The following is a 19,298-nucleotide window of genomic DNA, read 5'->3' as shown; positions in this document are numbered from 1 at the left end:
CAGATTGAGCAGCACATAATATCAAGGAGCAGAGTGTGAATACACCCCAAGCTCCCAGTGTGTTTTAGTGCATCTGGCCATTTTGATTCTTGGAAAGTGTAGAAAGGGGCCCTTTGTTCTTTTGTCTAAGAGAGCATGTTAAAGTCAGAGGGGAACAGAGAAAATTAAAATACCTGTAGAAATGCAAATCATGTAAAGCACCTTCAACAGAAGAAATAGTTTGAGTACTCCAGGGGTCTTTAATCAAACTGATGGATATGGGGAGAAAATTACAACAGTTAGAAATTAAGCTGAACAAAAAACAAACCTTTTATAAACGTGTGTACTTTAAGGAAAGGATTTGCTGATTCCAAGTCTTAAGTTATGAACTGATAATCAGAAATCATTTCCTTAAAAGTCTTCACAGATTCTACAACTTCCCAAAACAGCCTGTTGCAGGAAAGACAGATAACTGCTGCAAACCTGAGAGGAAGGATTGCTCCGTTGTTCTGAAGTTGGCACCTGCTTTAGAAAAAGGTGTCTATTCTCATAGATCAGGTAGCTTATTCACAGGTTTATTCCAAGTGGTGGCATTTACTGTACAGTTCCTCAGGACCATGGGAAAAAAAATCAAACAAAGGATTCTGAGTTGTCTTTTTTTGGTTGGGGTAGAGAAAGGTAAAAACACAAGATAGAATCCAATGTCTTTAAGATTAACAAGGCAATAATTCATATTTGTTATTTCCCTGTCAGTCTGTAAGTACCTATATCCCCTTCCCATGAGGACTAGGCAAAATATCCAAGAGGCTAATAGAGAGAGAAGATTAAGAGTTCTTTGGATTGTATTTCTCCTTTCTGTTTCTAAAATGTACCATCACCCCTAGACTGAGTACATTAACATCAATTTAGTAGAAGAGGCAAACAGTGACAAATTGTATTAGGATGCTTCTCTTAGTGCCAATATTCATCCATCTCCAAAGACAAGTAGTTATGTGTTGTATGGCATCAGATGCCATTGACTTCAGCTGGAGGAAGCTATTTTACAAGTTAGCCAAACCTACCTCTTTCTCACCTTGACAACATTGCATCTCATTTTGGATAAAACTTGGTGAGAAGTGTATTTTCCCCTAACATTTCAAGGTGAGAAGTCTTTGCTGTCAAGTTATACAAAATGGCCAAATGAAAACAACTTATAAGAAATTCAACCACCCAGAAGAAAAAGAAATGAGCACCATCTATTTTAATACAGTGGGATGAAATATTCGGCTATAGAGGGTTTGGCCTTCCACGGTTTCTCTTGGCATTTCTCATCACCACCTTCACCTTCAAACAGATCTTTATCCAAAGTCATGCTTAATCTCCTGCTAGCAAAAAAATGGTAGGGCCAAGTCTATGTGGCTTGCTTCTCAGTCCTGCAGAGAACCAAAGTAGGGTAAATCCTACAAAAATGAGAAAGGCCCCCAAGGTTCTGACTGAGACCCAGCCTTCTTGCTATCACTTCCATCTAACCTGTATAGATCAGGATGTAACAGGTCACTTTTTAGAAGAGACCACTATAATCCTAAAGACTGGAAATACGGTTTTTGCTTATTTTTATGAAGGGGCAAGAAGCAACGGGAACATCAGATGTGGTTACAAATCTTCCTCATATTGGATACAATGTCCCAGTTTTAAAAATAGTAAAATAATTGACATTTTAAGAACTCTACCACCATTTCCTTGCAGCCAAAAAGGGTGAGGGGGCATGGCCATCAGAATTTATCTCACAGCTTGGGAAAATACCCAAACTCAAAGGGCTTTTTGCACTCCCAGCAGTGCAGCAGTGTCTCTCCTTCAGAGGATAATACACTTCCTTTTGGAAGATTTCTTCTTGCGTCCATTGCTGATCTTTTCCTTGTGTTTTCGGATTTCTCGCACCAGGGTGTAGAATGCATCCTCCACGCCCTTTAAGATGAATGAGGAGGGGACACAAAGAATGGCAAAAATGTAAACAAAAAGAACAATTAATTAACCTGTTCTAATATGAGATAACAGGGACTTGGATTTTATGGAGCAGGATTCCAAAATCCACAGATCGGCAATACCCTTGTTAGGACCAATCAAAGTGGCACAAAGTAGGGTTCCTACATTTGAGTTCCAGCTAGAATCTTTTTTAAGCTACTGCCAATAGGCAGAAACAATATTATAGTAACTAGAGTGGGGAGTCAAAGTCTTCCTACTGAACCACTAATTCACAATAAGCCAGTAGATAAAGTATTTATTAATCTCTACCTCTGCTGACGGAGTGGTTTGTTTGTATCTGGGAATGGGTTGCAGCATATTGCCATGTCAGTAACTGCCTGTCACCAAACTGACACAGCATGAAGTGAGAGACTCCATGAATGACACAGTAGCTCCCAAATTAGAACGGGAACCCTGCACTAATATCATTTCTAATCTCATTCTGACACAAGCACAGTGGCTGCACTGCTGCATTCCACTGCTTAGTTGGATATCATCACAGCCAAGGTAAAGGAAAACCACATAATTGCATGCATGGCAATTACGAGAAGGTGCAAGTTGGGAATTCAGACTGAGCAAAACAGCCATTGTTATTGGGTAAGATTCGGCTGGAGTTTGCTCCAAAATCCAGGAGGAGCATTACCAACTGACAACAAAGGCAACAGGTTCGGGACTATCCGCCTCCTCCCACTTGTACTGTACCACACCTGTCTGGTTTTGGCAGAGGTCTCAACAAAAGGGATTCCATAGCTTCTGGCAAGCTCCTGAGCTTGTTTAGTATCCACTGTCCGAGAGGGCAGATCACACTTATTGCCAACAAGCACCATAGGAACATCATCAGAGTCCTTCACACGGTTGATTTGTTCCCTGGAATTAGAAAGCAGGTAAGGCATGACCAAAGATCAGGTACATACAGACCTGCCTAAAGGAATGGTTCTCAAACTCGGTGGTGGTGTTTTTAAGCTTGATTGGTGTTAATGATGTACATTAACAGTTCATCTTGGTGTTATTGAAGCTAACTGTTCAGCTACCCATGTCTGGGGACAAATAAACTGAAGTGTAAACAAGAAACAACTTAGTTATCGCTCTCATTCTACCCAAGAATCCTTTTTTCCACCCAAAAAGCTTGAACCAAAAAGCTGTTAAAAGATGAAAGCTTGAGTGGAAGAAGGTCAGTGGTGATTTGGCTCCTAGCCCTTTTCCCACTTTAAATCTCATACCAACAACACTTTTTCTCTTGGATGGAGAAAAACAGTTGGGAAAAGCTGCTTTAAATAAAATGCCAGAAGTAAAAGAAGTGAAGATGTCTTAGCTATTCAGCCATCTCACCATTCATTCTTGATTTCCAAGGTTTTTTGTTTTTTAAAAAACTTTGCTTGCCCATTGGAAAGACACAGTAGGTTGAGGAACAATATATGCAACTGTGAGAGCCAGTATAGTGTGGCTCTCAGAATCTTGGGCCAAAGACCTGGGGGGTCTAGGCTGTAGTCCCTACTCAGCCATGGAACTCACTGGATGACTTAACCACCTACTTCACAGGGTTGTTGTGAGGATAAAATGAAGCTATGTCAGCCGCCTTGGGTTCCTCAAAAGGGAAAAAAGATGGGGCATAAATGCAATGTGATAAAAAATATTCAATCTAACCTGACCCCATAGAAAAGGAAGCACCGTCCTATAACTACAACAGATGAAGTAAAACATGAATGTCTGCATACGTTTGCATGCACCACAAACTTTTTTGTAATCGCACAACGTGAATTTGGAGTTTGCTTGCTGATGAATTTGCGTTTTGTTTGTTAGGATAAACCTTAAACCAAGTCTTGGCTCTGGAAAAGAATCCTTTATCCTGGTTTTTATACAAACAGTCCAAAGGAGACACAACCTTGGTACCCTAGCCAATTTCCCTACTATCTGGGGAGACTGACAAAAAGAGTGGTGGACCATGGAAACTAAGCTGTTCTCTTACCTGTAGTGGTGAACATCTTCAAAAGACTTTGTGTTGTTGATTGCAAAAACACAAAGGAAGCCTTCTCCTGTTCTCATGTACTGATCACGCATGGCACTGTACTCCTCCTGCCCAGCTGTGTCCAAGATATCCAAGAGACATGTCTCTCCATCAATTACCACTTGCTTCCGGTATGAATCCTGGGTGCAGAAGTGCCAAGAGGAGAACAGCAAAGAATTAATCAAACAGCTGACTTCAGCACAGAGGAGGGAACATACAATAGGAGAAGGTAAGCAGGGAAGTGATCAGAGGTCAGGGCTTCAGCCAAGAGAAAACAACCGATCTCAAAGAAAGGACTGAAACACTTTATGAGAATGGATTGAGCACACACAGGGAGAAAAAACCATGGGAACAGAACCAAGAAAGGTGAGTATTGCAGAAGCCTAGAAAAGAGCTTTGAGGTGAGACAGTCAAAAGTGCAGAAGATGGCAGGCAAGTCAAAAATGTGGACACAGGAGAGGCATTCAAATTGAGCCACAGGGAAATTGCAGTAGAAATTGCAAAATTTACATACCTCTATAGTGGGGTCATATTCATCCACAAAGTGATTTTGGATCAATTGTATGGTCAATGCACTTTTACCAACACCACCAGCGCCTACCACCACCAGTTTGTATTCTGTCATATCTGCTGGGTTCCAGGGCAGGCTAAGCAAAAGAAGATGAAACAGATCAACATAGCAGAAGAATTCTCACCATCAATTCATGTGAGCTTAGATCACTTTTTTGTCAGGTCTTCCTAAATATTTGCTGCTAGCCAACTTAGCAGATTACTACATCTATCTCCTATACAGGAAACCTTAGATCTTTTGCAAAAGCCAAACTTTGGGTTGGAAGCTAACTCCAAAACAAAAACTAAAGCAGGATTCCCGATTCTTCTCCATGAAGTATGGACTGGTATTCATTGGTTCCTCCTCATACTGGGCTTAGAAAAGGCCCAGACAGCAGGATTTCAGATGTCAGACAATTTTATTAATGTCAGGTTTTGATTTTAAAAATAATAGCCACCTAGCAGAACATTTTGGAGAAAGCAGCCATACTGTGGGAAATGTCAGGACATAACCTGATAGGTCGGTTATTGTTTATACAGTTCCTTATGGAGTATGGTACTTAATGATGTACAAGAAAAACAGATCTCTGCCACAAGGAACTTAAGACGTAAAGAAAAGGAATATAAATGGATGTAGATAAAATGCATTCATTTTCTTATGTGAATTTAGAGTTAGACTTTTGTATTGGAACTAAAGAATTGTACCATAGGTTTATAAAGAATTATGGGAAGAATGTATTAACAATGATGGACCATAGGTAGTGAAGGCGGATGGAGGTGAGGTGTGATTTGAAAATTTTAAGTTCCAATTGCTCACCAGAACATGTTTGGGACAACAGCTTAACAAGCCCAGGTGTGTCACATTAGTACACAAGATGAACACCTAACAAAAGCAACAAGCCATAAGGGGTCTGTGCCAAACTCTGGTGATGGCTGCTACTTCTAACAGCATTTCCAACAATTGCAAGAACTGACACAACCCAGCTAAAGTGCAGCTCAAATGTTGTGATGTACACCTGTTCATTCCAGTTAAGCCTATCAGCCATAATGGAAACTACTATCTGACCACAGGCCTAGATACTAAGATTCAATTCTTGCTCCAACCCGCCATTCCCCAATTTAGTACATGCCCTTCCACCTGTATTATCCCTGGTATGTTTGCTGATCCACAACAGAAAGCAAACCCAACTCAATGAATGAATGAATGAATGATCCATGCAAGTGACAACGCCTCCACTTGCTTACTAAGTCTTCCTGATCTAATGTAATTCACCTGGGCATGAGTGGGGGTGAATTCGTGAAAGAGCATGAAAGCTACAAGGAAGTAAAACATGGGCACAATCAATGGACAGGGGGCGGGGGAACTTGGGCACAGAAGCCAGAGGCAAAGAAGAATGCTGTGGAGAAAAGACGACCCAGGGATGATGGGTGGAGTCCCAGGCTACCTCGCTCTGTATTGCAACATCTCTTCCGCACATTCCAACCTTCTTCACAGCCTCATCACCCATACATCGGTCCTCCAGGAGCCCTACCCCGGCTGCGCAAGCACATCACACCAGGCATTCACACCTTGCTGTGTTTATGCGCTGGTTTTACCAAAACTGTCGCCCCGCCCTCATGCCATACTGCAATGGCTGTACCCCTCCAGGACTTGGAAACGAATGCAAGCTCATCCACCGGCACGCAACCGAATTTAACTCCCGGTGCCACCTCCCTCCAAACTTTAACCTTCCGAGCGTCCCACCCCTCAAGGCAACCCCGCTCAAGAGGGCTGCCAGCCCGATGCAACCTGCCCGCCCGCTCGCTCGCCGGCACTCACCCGCCCCACGGGCAGGGGAAGCGAGGCTCAGGGTCTCATGCACCCCTCCATTGGAGGGCGGGGGGAGCCAGCGGCAGCTCCAGCTCTCCTCTTCCAAGGCCCGGGCCCAGGGCCGGCAGCGGAAAATCCCTCCCTCGGCCGTCTTGACAGCTCCCCTTTACGCCCCGCCCAGCGCACGGTCCGACCAACAGGGACGCGGCACCGCCCCGGATTGACCAATCGGGAGCTGCTGGCGCCATAGAGACGAGAGAAATGGGCAAGGTAGAGAAGCTGCTAGAGCTCAGGAGGACTAGGGCGGGGAGCAGCGACGGGACGGAAAGAGTGTCCGCCGAAGGTGGCCCGGGAGGGGTTTAAAGGGCCAGAGCCTCTTTCTCTTCTCCGTTGATTCGGGCAACTTCACAGCTCATGTGTGTCCACTGGAGAGCGAGTGCCATAAATCAACTTAATGAAGCGAGCGTAACTGTAATGGTTATTGGAACGTCCCATGCAACCTTCCCCAGCCTCATGCTCCCCTCAGATGTGTTGAACTACAACTCCCCAAATCCCCTATCCAGGATTCTGGGAATTGTAGCCTAACCAGTAGTCGACTGGGGGATGCTGGCAATTGTAGATGAATAACTTTGGAGGGTGTCAGGTTGAGGAAGGCTGCACTTCAGCACCAGATGCTGGCGGGGGGCGAGGGGGGAGCAAACCAGCACCTCTGGTATGACTAAACTCCCAAAGGCAGCTTCTCTGGGATGCCATGTTGAAGGCAGAACGTGTGTAGAAGCCCCAGAAAGGCAGCTCTTACATGCTAAACCACACCTGTTCAGCTCTTGATTTGCCTCACTGAAGTCGGTGCAATTCATGCATATTTTCCCATCTCTCAAGGAACCCCATGGCAAGGTTTTAACACAGCTTGCTTTCAGGCGAAGGACCTGATTAGAAATGCACGTGTCCAAAGTTTTCCTTATGTTGCCCAGGAAAAAGTTTTCATTTGTTTGATTGGAAAGAAATGAAAGGGAAAGAGCAGGCTGTCATTCCTTTGGGAGGTAGATGCTTGCTGACTGATCCCAAGACTGCCAGACTGCACTGTGGCTTTCCATGGCAATAGAGAATTCATAGATACCGTATTGGCTGGAACAGTTACAACTCCCGCTATCCCTGACCTTTGGCTAGGTTGGCTGCCACTGGTGGGAACTGGTCTAAGAACATCAGAAGCATCACAGGTTCCCCAGTCCTGCCGGAGAGATGCAGCTCTGGACTCTGACAGGTGACTCACAATTTGATACTGGGTCACCAAACATGCCCAGCCAAATGGCACCAGCCACCTCTTACACAATGGTCGCTCACACATAAAAAGCCTCTATGCACACCAGCATGATGCTTTCATTCTACCAAGAATAAACTGCTAAAACAACTGTGAAAGCCAGATCAAGAAATGAAAACAGTTACAGCAGTGTCTATAGTTCCAAACACACTTCAAGAATGCCTTTTATCAAAGACAACTGAAAAGGATAACAAAGAGAATGCATAAAAACTAATGTATATATCTTAAAAGTAACAATTTACAAATGTATTACAACTTATAAAGCATTACTTTTACAATTTCAGACACCAAACATTTCAAACACTACAAAACAATTCAGTTACTTCTTTTTAGCATTCAAACAGTGCTTAGAATGTCTGGCTTTTACTTATGCATAGAACACTAAATACAACAAGATTCCAAAAAGGTCCACGTAAAGGTTTTGTTTTTTGTTTTTAGCCTGCTGTTCCTACTAAGTGAGTTGCATATTTCAATCTCAGTTGTTAAAAAGACAGTTGGATTTTCTAAAAATGACCATGTTATCACATTACTTTCATGTAATAAAGTCCCCAAATTTTTTTTAAATTAAAAAGAATCAAAATATAATATACTCCCAGAATTCTAGTGCACCATATCCCAAAATCCCGAAAGGGTGGAATAACTAGGTATCAGTTAGAATTAGCTGAGTTCCACAGAATATATAAACAGGATATAAATGCAATGTAATAATAATCAAACTCAAAAAATATAGAATAAATTCTATAATTTAAACCTTGGAATTGCAGTAACCAGATTCAGAATCCTTATAGCCTCATTCTTTAATGAAAACTTCCTTCACCTTCATTGAAGCGACTTGTTTTATAACTTCAAACCCAGTGTTCTCTGCTTTGTTCCCATATTGTAAAATAATTTCACTTAAGGTTCATCTTGTCTTTGTTTGTTTGTTTGTTTGTTTTAGATTCTTGTAATGTTCTCTAGTTCTTGCCTTCGATCAAGGTGGGACCATTCCAACATAAACTACATGGGCATTTTACAATGTAAACCATACTGCAACTGACACAAATTGTAAGACTTTGTCAACAATGTTCTTGTTGTCTATCAGCAAACAATAATACAACTTGTAAACTGCCTTGGATTTCTAAAGGTAAGGTATAGATGTAACATAATAACAACTATCTATATTTATATCGTGTCTTTTTGTCTTTGCAATACAGTTATATGTATTCATAGCACGTGCATGTAACCGTAAAGGCAGGGATGGTTTCGCTGAATCTCTGCCCGTCTGCTCACTGCACATCTTTCCATTCTCTGCGACCAAGGAGACGGCATTCTGGCTGACTGGCAACCCTTTTCTGCGCTCTTCCCAAATCACCACCCTCCATTATTAATTAATTTATTTTATTTAAAACTTTTCTATACCATGCCATCACAGAAAAGTCTTCATGAAAGTAGGACCCAGGAGTGCTGCATGACAGCCCCTTCATAAACTATTACAATGAGCAAGTAGCAGTAGACGAACAAAAAGGCTTTTGGCACATTTGAAGAAGAGTTAGAAGGGCCTATTAGCTTCCAGCGAGCCAGTCCAGACATTGGGTTAACATACCACTGCAAGCAGGAATCATGAATCCAGGCTGCCTTTTTCCTTCTCAAAAGCCCTTCAGAAGGCTTTCAAAGGCCTTAGTGGTTCCGGCCTGGAGTCACACGGGGGCTCTAATTGTGCTGCTAGCATGCAGGGTCTCCATGCAGGCACTTAAAACCAAGGAGTGAAGATGAAAGGCCAGGATGCCAATTACCATTCAATGGAAGAGCTTTGTGAAAAGCAGGAGTGAGCTTCATGGGTTCCATTCTACTAAAAGAAACTTTAAAGAAGTGGAGCTGTGCTGATCTTGGTCTCCCATCTTCCTTTCTCTATTGCCAGATTTTCATCAGGTATATGGAAGTAAAGTCCTCTGTAAAAATTATTTTTTTAGTGTGAGTTTAAAACACAAAACCAAAAAGATTCTGCAACTTCCATCATCCCTGGCCATTGACTATGCTACTTTGGACTGGTGGGAATTGCAAGACTACAATGTAGAGGACCAAATATTCCCAACATTTCTATATCACCCATGACCAAAGCTCTCTGGGTAGTTGACATCAATAATCATAGAATCATACACCCAAGTCACCCATCCAGATTCTAACTAAGTTTGCCCCTGCTTAACTTCCCAGATTAAACAGGCTTTTAGGTTATACAGAAACTGACTGGTGGCTAGAAAACAGGGTCTGTTTTCCTTTATGGAACTCAACTGTTTTGAAGTCGTGTGCACTGCTCAGTTTCAAACATTTGTTTGCTTCTGAACAAATTTACAACTTTCATTGAATTTTTAATTGGCAGATGACAATCAACAGACAGGATCTCAGGCTAGCAGGCTGTCATCGTGGCATGGGAAACTAAATCAGCAAGGCTGTTCTGTTGAAGGAATCTCACAGCAAAAGCTTTCCAGCTATGGTCTTCTGATCAGATTCTAACCTTGCACTGTTTTCCCTTTATCTCACACCAGTCATGGGATTATCCCAGGTTCAAGTATGGTGTGAAAGGAAGGAAAAATGTCTCTATGCCATACATCATTTTGTACACTTCTGTCTTGTCTCCCTTCCCCTCTTCTCAAAGCTGAACACTCCCAGAAGTTATAACCTTTCTTCAAAGGGAAGCTCTTCCAGCCCCTTGATCACTTTACCCTTTTCTGCATTTGTAAAACTGGTCAAAAACCGTTTCTTTTGCACTCCCTATTAAATGCCACATTCTTCCTGTTCTAAAAAAAGTTGCCAAAAGTGCTGGTTAGACACAGAAGTGAAATTGGAGGGTTATAGTAACATCAGAAGAAAGTGTAAGTAACTGTGATTTGGGAATGATGACTGCATGATAAAGACCTCATGTAGAAAAGTCCTTAGTTTTCTATAGCTCAGGTCACCTAGATCTATCTATGTAATCTGACACTACGTCCTAAGCAGAATGATGTGAAATGTTAGCGGCTCTTTATCCTTTAAGGCAGGGTGGGCAAGACTTCAGATTCGTGAGGTTTGTAACTTAGTGGCAGAGCACGTGCTTTGCTTGCAGAAGATCCTGGGTTCGAAAATATTCCTGAACTCCGGAGTGCTGCTGTCAGTCAGTGCCAGCAATAATGGACTAGATGGACCAAGGCCTGTGTGTGTGAGAGAGAGAGAGAGGGAAAGAGAGAGAGACTCTGGATAAACCATCTTCCTTGGCTGATCCACTTTGCTTTTTGCAGAACAGCCTTAAGATTCAGTAGTCGTAGCTCAATGCAAAACATGCACATGCAGAAATGCCAGGAGCCCTGGAAATGGTTCTGAATACCAAAACTGAATGAAGTTTACAGTCCTCCCACACACCAAAATTCCTCACCTGATTCCATTCAACTTTCTTCTTTTCCGCAGCGTAATTTAGAACCGGGAGAGGAGAGTAGTCGTTTTGTTGTCACTGTTGTTAAATGAATTGACCCAGACTTCCATCATCCACCGGTAGCTCTAGATATGCCTCCTACCTGTCCCTGAACTTGGACCATGAATCACAAAGGCAGAGCCATGTTGGAGAAATGCGAACCAGAGACTGGAGGAGCAGCGCAATTGAATTGGCAAGTCCATCCTAAAGTGCATTTTGTATGGGAAGCTCTGTGCATTTGTGATCTCTGGGAACATTTACCCACAGCGATATGTTTGTGCATGCGTATGTGTGTGCTGTTGTGTGTTTCATCCATAACATGGTGCCTTGCAGATGGTTTAGACTAGAGCCCCCATCAGCCCCAGCCCGTATGGCCAAAATATTTGGAGAGCACCAGGTTGGGGAAGGTGGGTCTGACATTTGATGCAGCCAGATAACCAGTGGGTTCTTAGTTAAAGAGGGAGGATCTGGAAACGGAACTCTTAGTTTTCCTTTTTTCAAAATTAGTAAGTCAACATGGAATGTATCTACTACTTCCAGTTACCTTCCTCCACTTTGAGGAGTCAATTAGAGCTAATTACCCCTAATTTTCCACCCATTTTCTGACAAAGAATACAAATAGGTTCTGCATTAAAAGAGAGTGGAGCAACTCACCCCCCACATCCAGTGGGGACTCAAGGGACCATTACAGACAATTATGCACACAACCCTGCAATCTTTTGTCTGTGGAGTAATGACGTGCCCCAATCCGAGCTCCCTTCCTCTATAAATCCTAGGTCTTCCCCTATCTCTGGGATCAAGAGACCCAGAAACTCAAGACAGATTTCAAGGTACAGGTTCCTCAAATCTATGAGGGGGGTTTGGGTTAGGGTCACTGTTTGATTGTTGGTGATTAGGAAATTGATTTATTTTATTTTATTTTTTATTTATTTTATTTAGAAAATTTCTATGCCGCCCCATTCGTCGAAGCCTTTACAGACTTACAGAATTTACAGACTGTTAAAAGGTAAGAATATGGGTACAGCAGGATTGCCATGTGGGTTTTCTTTTTTCTGGGCTGGCCTGGTAGGCATTCAACAGGCACAGCTTTTTGTGACTTAATGCAGTGACGGGAAGGCTTTGCTTCTCGAATATCTGTCCATAGAGCAGCTGAGAAAAGTTGCGGGAGCACAGTCGGGGGGAAATGTGGCAAGCCTGTACAATATTTCAGGTGGATAGGCATTGTGGAGGCATTTTGTATCTGGTAGCCTTCAAATAGGGTGGGGCAGGAGTGCGAGGCTCTCAGGGTGCTCCTAGGGGGAACAAAACAGGCCCAGCACACAAAGAGGTTCAGGCCATGAAACAACGCCAGGCGAAGGGCTGGGCAAGGTTTGGGCACAGTAAGGGAAAGGGCCCCAGGGGCCAGTCCAGACCACTGCTGAGTGCAGATTTAAATGGCATTAAGTTCCCTAGTGCTAGAGGCACCAAGGCGAGCCAGCCAGCTTGCTGACTTTGGGGATGCAGAGCGGATGGAGTAGTGAGAGACCTGCCCTGTCTCCCTAAAACGGGCTGGGTTGATTGGTTCCCCAGGAAACTTGGGGCTCCTCCACATGCCCAAATACACTTTAGGCTTTTCGGGAACTAATAGCCATAGCCTTGCAGGGGGGTGGGGGGAGGTTATCCAAAATACTTAGATATGGCCCTGCCTGAAGCTCAGTGAATAACAAACTGGGTGCAGCTCAAGCTGGCTGGCTCATGCTGGGAGTTGATGGCCTTTCCCTCTATCTAACAGGATTAGGGCTGCCAGCTTAGTTCCTTGCAACAGAAACAGCAAAGAATCTTGCGGCATCTTACAGACAGGTAAGTTTATTCTGGCTACAGTGTCCACAAAAGCTTTTCTGCAAATGCCTGTGTTGTCTTTATGCAAAAACTCTTCATTGCTCTTCTCAGATGTTAAAGATGCAGATTTACCAGCCTGCCGCCTTTGGGGCTTTCACTTTTCGCATTATGGGCTGCGATCAAAATGGTTTGCAGGCTGCTAAGGGCACCATACAAGCTGGCTGCCCAGCATGCCAGACTTGTGGGCATCCAATGGAAGGCAAGAGGAGAAGCTGGAAGAGGACTGCCACAGCCATGTTGTCCCGTCCTCACTAGGAGGAGAGGTGGACGCACGGCCAGTTTTCCTTGAAAGACGGCACTGCTTCATGCCTCCCTTCTCCACCTGCAGCAATGCCTCTCCCTCATGCTAGCTCTCAATAGCGTTTTCCACTCCGGAGCCCAGCTGGCATGGAAAGATCTGTGCTGGCTGTGAGGGGGGACCATCCAAAGTCGGGGTCTCAGCTCTGACCCCAGGCAGCATTTCTGAGGGTGGAGTCTGGACTCCAACCTGTCCTACCTGCAAGGAGGCTGTGGGATTCCTTCCTTCCTGCTTCAAAAGCCTGCTTGAGCAGAGATGGCAGTGGGGATGTGATTTAGCAGGAATAAAATGAGGTTGGAAAATAAAACGCTTCCTTGGCTTTTGTTCTTTCTCTCGTGCAGATGTGGTGCTCTCGATCCCTGTTCTGTCTGACTTTGCTCTTGTATGGGGCATTTGGAGAATGCTTTGGAATCGCTCTTGTGGTGAGTTATATCAAAGCCCTGAACCCATCCCATCAAACATAGTTCCTGGAAATCCCTCTAGAAGCTAGTCTGTAATTTCCACTATAGCTGATTTTTTTTTCTGGCAGTAAAAAAGACAGAGGAAGTGGGGAGAAATGTGGGAAGGTTACAAGTGGAAGATGTTGTCATCCAGATCTCTCCCCACTCCATTAAATTTCATTAGCAAGGCAGGTTGATTTCACAATAATGACTAGAAGCATGACCAGTCTTGCCTTTTGATCTTTCCACCCTGATATTTGTCCTGATATTTATGCTGCATCCCTCCAAATAGCTAGTAGTGCGGGGTAAGGGTGCTGAGGGTCAAAATAACTGGAGGGCTGTGAGTGATTTTCTGGAGCTGTGCAGAATGGCTCCGTAGATCTTGGATTTCTCCAGGTGCTCCCATACTAGGTGTTCGATATATATTTGTCTTGTTTTGTTCACTCATTTTTTATGGGGCATCCACACAGCACCCCAATCCCTGCCATTCTACATTCCCCCCTGTGGTTCTTCCATCTTTGCTCAGACTATGGAAAACCGTTTCCCTGCTAGAGTAGCACAATGCCTCTTCTTTCTCTCAGGAAGAGTTTCTTCTTATCACTTCCTTGATGTGAGACCAAGGCAGATCTTGTTTGCTTTCATTTTGCGGTTGGCAGAAAAACCCACCCATTTGTCCCCTAGAATTTCTGCCCCTGGCTCCTGCTTTTGAGAGCTAGCAATCTGATGGGTTGGGGCATTAAATAGGAGCTGAATCTCCTGCTTGTTCTTCCCCGCTTCCTCAGCTTCAGATTACATTTAACACACACTCTTCCTGGGCAGTCTTCAGTCAGGCAGTGAGATTGCTTAATCTCAGCATCCATCTCCTCAACTGCTAACAGGGGAAATAATAATAATGCCAGCCTATATCTTAGGCTTGTCCTAAGGTTTATTGAGGTAGTGTAAGTTTGAGCACTTGGGGGAAAGTGCCTTGTAAATGTGCATTGATTTAGCCTTACCTTTGGGGGAAGGGAGGGGGGCAGCAGTGGGTTTGTATGCATAGACAGCTCCATGGCCACAGGTGTTTCAGGGCATTGTGGGCAATTCAAGTTCCCAGCCTCCTGCTGGGAGCTGCCATTTTCGGTTCCCACAGTGCCTGGGAACAATGCCATGTTAGGGGGATTGGGAAATTAAAATAGACAACCCTCACTCTTTACACACACACCTCTTTCTTTCATAGGAGTATCTTTGTGGAACAAGTTAGGTGATGACATGACTAGGTAACCTTTCCTCTTCTTGTTTCTGCAGCCCAAGGACAAACGTGGATGGACCCTCAACAGTGCCGGCTATCTGCTGGGACCCCGTAAGTCAATTCAGAATTTGGTTGTCATGAGAAGGGTGTGACCAAACCATCCGGGAAGGGCTAAGATCATCTGTATGGTTGCACTGCCATTTGCGCTTACCTGAGAGCAAGTCCCTATAATTATGCTTTACTGCCAGAAGTCTGGGTGACCAAGTGTTCTACTTTACCAAGAATGGTTCTCTACTTGATTCCTTGTCACAATCCTCCAGTTTCATTTCTGCCTTTTCAGGGCACTTTCCTCGCCTTTTTTTTTTTTTTTAGAATGGGAAAAATAGGGCGTTATTTTAGAATGGGTGCAATGGTGCTGTTTCTCCTTGTGTGTTTGATAGCACAGCTCCACCTAGAGGTTATGTAGCAGATGAACAAGAAAGGAAGAACTCGGGAAACCTAAAGGAGATACAGCAATTATCGTCCTTGTATGCTGATAAGCATGGTTCTATCTATCTATTTCGTTTTTATGTAACCTGCAGCACTTCTTCCTTTCCACTCTCATCTCCCCAAAGCAGATGCCCAGCAGACACTGCCCAACAGAGGAGGCTTGGCTGGTAAACGAGATGCTATGCAGGACTTGTATTCTCTCGGGCCGGATTCCTTAGGTGAGCACACCTGAGCTGGCTCCTCTGCCCTTTCTTGTATTCTCCATTTCGTCACCCTTTCCCTTCAACTCCATTTCCTCTCTCTCAGTGCATGCGGCCCAGCGTGCAGACGACCACATCCTGCAAATCCTGATGGATTTCCTTTCCTACTTGAACCTCCAAGGTGAGGACAGACTCCAGCTACTCTGGGAGGAGAATGGTATGTGCATGTGTTTATTTGGGCAGAATAGGATGGGAAACCTGGACTTCTCAATGAAGACAGGCTGTAGGAAATTCTCAAATTATCTCTGAGTAGGGCTGGACAAAACCTATATCTGAAGTCCAGGGGAGGTGCTCTCTGGTGTAGACCAATGGTAAACTCAGTATAAGACCAACTCCTATGTTCTGGGTCAAGGATGGGCTCAAAGTCAATTTCCAGATGTTTTGGACTTCAGCTCCCAGTATTCCTGACCATTGGTTATGCTGGCAGGGACTTCTGGGAGCTGAAGTCCAAAATATCTGGAAATCGACTTTGTGCCAACCCCTGCTCTAGACCGGTCTTTCCTAACTTGATGCTGTCCAGACATACTGGACTCTGGGTTTCTCAGATGAATTTATTGGGATCCGGGGATAATTATTGTTTGTGACTTGAAGGATTAGTCCCCAGATCATGCTATTCCAAAGTTTATTTGTGGGGTGCCAGGGAATAAACATTTTAAGTCTCTGCTAGGTTTACTGATGGAGCTTGGGTTCAAATGACTGGGGACTGGGAACTTCAACACTGTTTGCCCATGTAAGTCCTGATTCTTTCTAATCATAACCATTCTTTTTCTAATAACACTTATTACACTGTGAGGATTGCAAGTGCCTTATCGGAAAGAGTTTGGAGGATTGCTGTCAGCGAGGGCCTTCTCAGTGGTAGCTTTTGATTATGGAATACCATCCCCCATGAGATCTATCCTGTGGCCACATGGTGATCTCTTCAGTACCAGTTTAAGACTTTCCTCCATTCTCAGGGATTTGTTGGCAAGTGAAAAACTGTCTAATGTGTCAGTCAAATTGTCAAATATGTTCGAATGCTATGATAAGTCACCTCGATTCTTTTCTTCTAGAAAGGCATCTAAGAAATTTAATCATGCGACTACTAACAACTATTCTTATTACAATTATTACAAAGAAGGAACTGGAGGGATAAATCCCAGGCTGCATCCCGCACTCACGTATCCCGGGGAGTGTCCTCTTTGCAAAAGCATCGTATCAAGGAGGAGGAACTTGTTGGGATAGGAAACTGCTCAAAATCTTTCTCTGGCTTTATTCGACAGATCAGAGAGCTACCTCACGCCTGCCCCTTCGTCTCCCGGAAGAATCCATGCAGCAGCAGTGACCTGCGATCCGCCTCCCTCAGGGCTGCTTGCGAGTGCCAGAAACCCCTCCCCACCGCTCTGCTCAGACTCAGAAAGCTCTTCTATTCCGATACTCTGCTATGCCGCGATTTGCTCCGGCCCCCCATTCCTGTGCCCCTGGCCCAACTATCCACAGCCAGGGGTGCAGAACCCCCAGTTCATTCCCAGTCCAGGCTGCTTCAGGCCTCAGCCTGGCCTTTCGGGGTTCTTCAGAAGGCCAGGTCCCCTTTGTTGCCTGGCCCAGCCGCCTTTCCCACCACTCTTTTTCCCATTCCAAAGCCAGCTTCTCCCAAGGCTTAGTTGTCAGTAGTAGTAGTACTAGTAGTAGTAAGCCTTGAGGTTGCCCTTCAGGTGCTCACACCTGGGCAGCTCACTGAGTGGCCAAACAGGTCACCTGGTCAGGCTTCCTCACTCTGGTGAGATGTCTTGTATTTCTATTTAAACAATAGTTGTTTCTAAGGGTGCATCCAGAAAAGTAAATTTTAACAAAAGTTATGTGAGTTGGTGCCCTCTTCATCCACATGTGACTCTTCTACTTAAACACACACACAGAGTGTGCACTGAAGAATTCTCTGTGTCCTTTTGACAGCCAAAAGTCTGATAAATACAATTCGTATAATGCAAAGGACTGATGACCTTACAATGCTTTCAATATAGGAACAAGTAGCTTATAAACATCAATTTCAAATGAATACTTATTTGGATATTTGGTCTGCTTTTGCTGTAGCCTAGATGGTTGTTTGCATTTCCTACAAATCCATGCATGAGTATTAATGAATTGAACAAATAAAAGCAATTAAGTTCTTCAGGTGCCTGCAATTAAGTTCTTTGTGGGTGCCATGGGAGGTGCCCGTGTGTGTGATGGTGCCTGCAGGCCCCCTGGGGGATGCAGCTCTGGCTGACTTATGCCAGGAATGGGGACATGGAAACCAGGCAAGGGGGAACTGAACATTGTGAAAGAACACACAGCTGATAACACTGAGAAGGAGAACTCCAACTTGGGGTATTTTGCTGCAGGTCCACTTGTCTTGTCTCCCACTATAAATGAAGCTGAGAGCTGAAAAGTCACTAGGCCTCATGGCTGTAGGGAGAACCTCCCCAAAGGTGTGATGGCAAAACTGCAAGGAATGAAAAGCACACAGCCAGCTGGTGTGGCACAGTGAGAGCCGGGCTGAATGGCACCCGGGAGGTTGCGCTTTCAGTCTCCACCTTGCCATGAAGCTTATGGGGTGGGGCCAGTCAAGGACTCTGAGCCAAGCCTGTTGTGATGATAAAATGTAAAGAAAGACCACTATGTAAACCATGCTGGGTTCCTTACAAGAGGAAAAAAGGAGGAATGTACCTGTAATAATCAATGCACCATTAAATTCAAAGGGAGAAATGGGTTTGATTGCACCTGAAGCTGAAGGGACAAAAATGAAACACACAAATACACTAAGAAAGCACCAGAGGCCTGTTTTGGACTAGGAGTTGTTGATGAGGAAGTTGTTGATGAGGAAGAGGGAACCATGCAGAGAGAAATAGCAGGAAACATAAAAGAACAACAGAAGAAAAGGTAGAGACAGGAACATGATCATGAAAGTCAAACATAAGCAATAGATTTTTTCAAAAGTTTGTGTGTGTGTGTGGAGAGAAGATGATGTGAGTGTTAACAAGCCAGGGAAATTAGATTGCTTGCTTTCTTCTTGTTTCTCATTATCCAGCCATCTCTATTGGATTTCCCTCAACCCCTCTTGAAAGGTCTCCGTCAACGCTGCCACTAATGCAAACAGCAACCACGCCACGAGCTGATTCATCGCCTGGTTGTCAATGGAGAATGGGCTGCTGGGTGGTCTCACTTCTCCCTGGGCCTCATTAATGTTGGGTTCATTAGGAGGAACACGTCAACAAGCCACAGTTGAGGTAGCTGAGATCAGAGCAGGGAGTTGGGCTGTTCTGTGAAGCGCTGGGAAAAGTACAGTCTGGGTTGCCCCAACTCTTGAGGGAGGATGTATGCGACGAACAGAAACTGGGGCGATGCAAGTGGCCCTCAGAATTTGTCTCCAGACCCAGCGCATTGGCAGGGAGTACCATGGGTGTGGGAGCCAGCAATTTCAGCAGCAATTCCACCTCACTACAAAAGAGGGAGCGGGGGGCAGCCAGGGGCCTGCTGCATCGGCCTGGCTGGCACGCTCTGCCATTTGCCACCTTGTTTTCAAGATCTCTCCCTCAGCAGCCATGCCTCCTGACTGCAGCCGAGGAAGCGGTAAAGCAGAAAAGTCTACTGCGTTGGTCTGGATGGG

General features: G+C 44.5%; 2 protein-coding genes across 2 annotated transcripts; one reads left to right on the top strand and one right to left on the bottom strand.

Moving 5' to 3' along the window:
* Positions 1-219: 219 nt before the first annotated feature.
* LOC123032158 (GTPase HRas-like) lies at positions 220-6,478 on the bottom strand. Its single transcript, XM_044447849.1, has 5 exons — positions 6,354-6,478; positions 4,500-4,632; positions 3,947-4,125; positions 2,688-2,847; positions 220-1,923 (listed from the first exon to the last, which is right to left on the bottom strand). The coding sequence occupies exons 2-5, from the start codon at positions 4,608-4,610 to the stop codon at positions 1,813-1,815; spliced, it is 561 nt and encodes a 186-aa protein (XP_044303784.1). The 5' UTR covers positions 4,611-4,632; positions 6,354-6,478; the 3' UTR covers positions 220-1,812.
* A 7,122-nt stretch (positions 6,479-13,600) lies between these two features.
* LOC123032108 (galanin peptides-like) lies at positions 13,601-17,040 on the top strand. Its single transcript, XM_044447756.1, has 5 exons — positions 13,601-13,681; positions 14,984-15,038; positions 15,509-15,634; positions 15,723-15,797; positions 16,936-17,040. Exons 1-5 carry the CDS (start codon positions 13,601-13,603, stop codon positions 16,995-16,997), a joined length of 399 nt encoding a protein of 132 aa, XP_044303691.1. The 3' UTR covers positions 16,998-17,040.
* Positions 17,041-19,298: the final 2,258 nt, after the last annotated feature.

Source organism: Varanus komodoensis, unplaced genomic scaffold (assembly GCF_004798865.1).
Source record: "Varanus komodoensis strain SLA01 unplaced genomic scaffold, ASM479886v1 scaffold53, whole genome shotgun sequence".
Classification (NCBI taxonomy): Eukaryota; Metazoa; Chordata; class Lepidosauria; order Squamata; family Varanidae; genus Varanus; species Varanus komodoensis.
The sequence above is the reverse complement of the archived record's forward strand: the minus strand, read 5'-3'. Positions and strand labels throughout refer to the sequence as shown.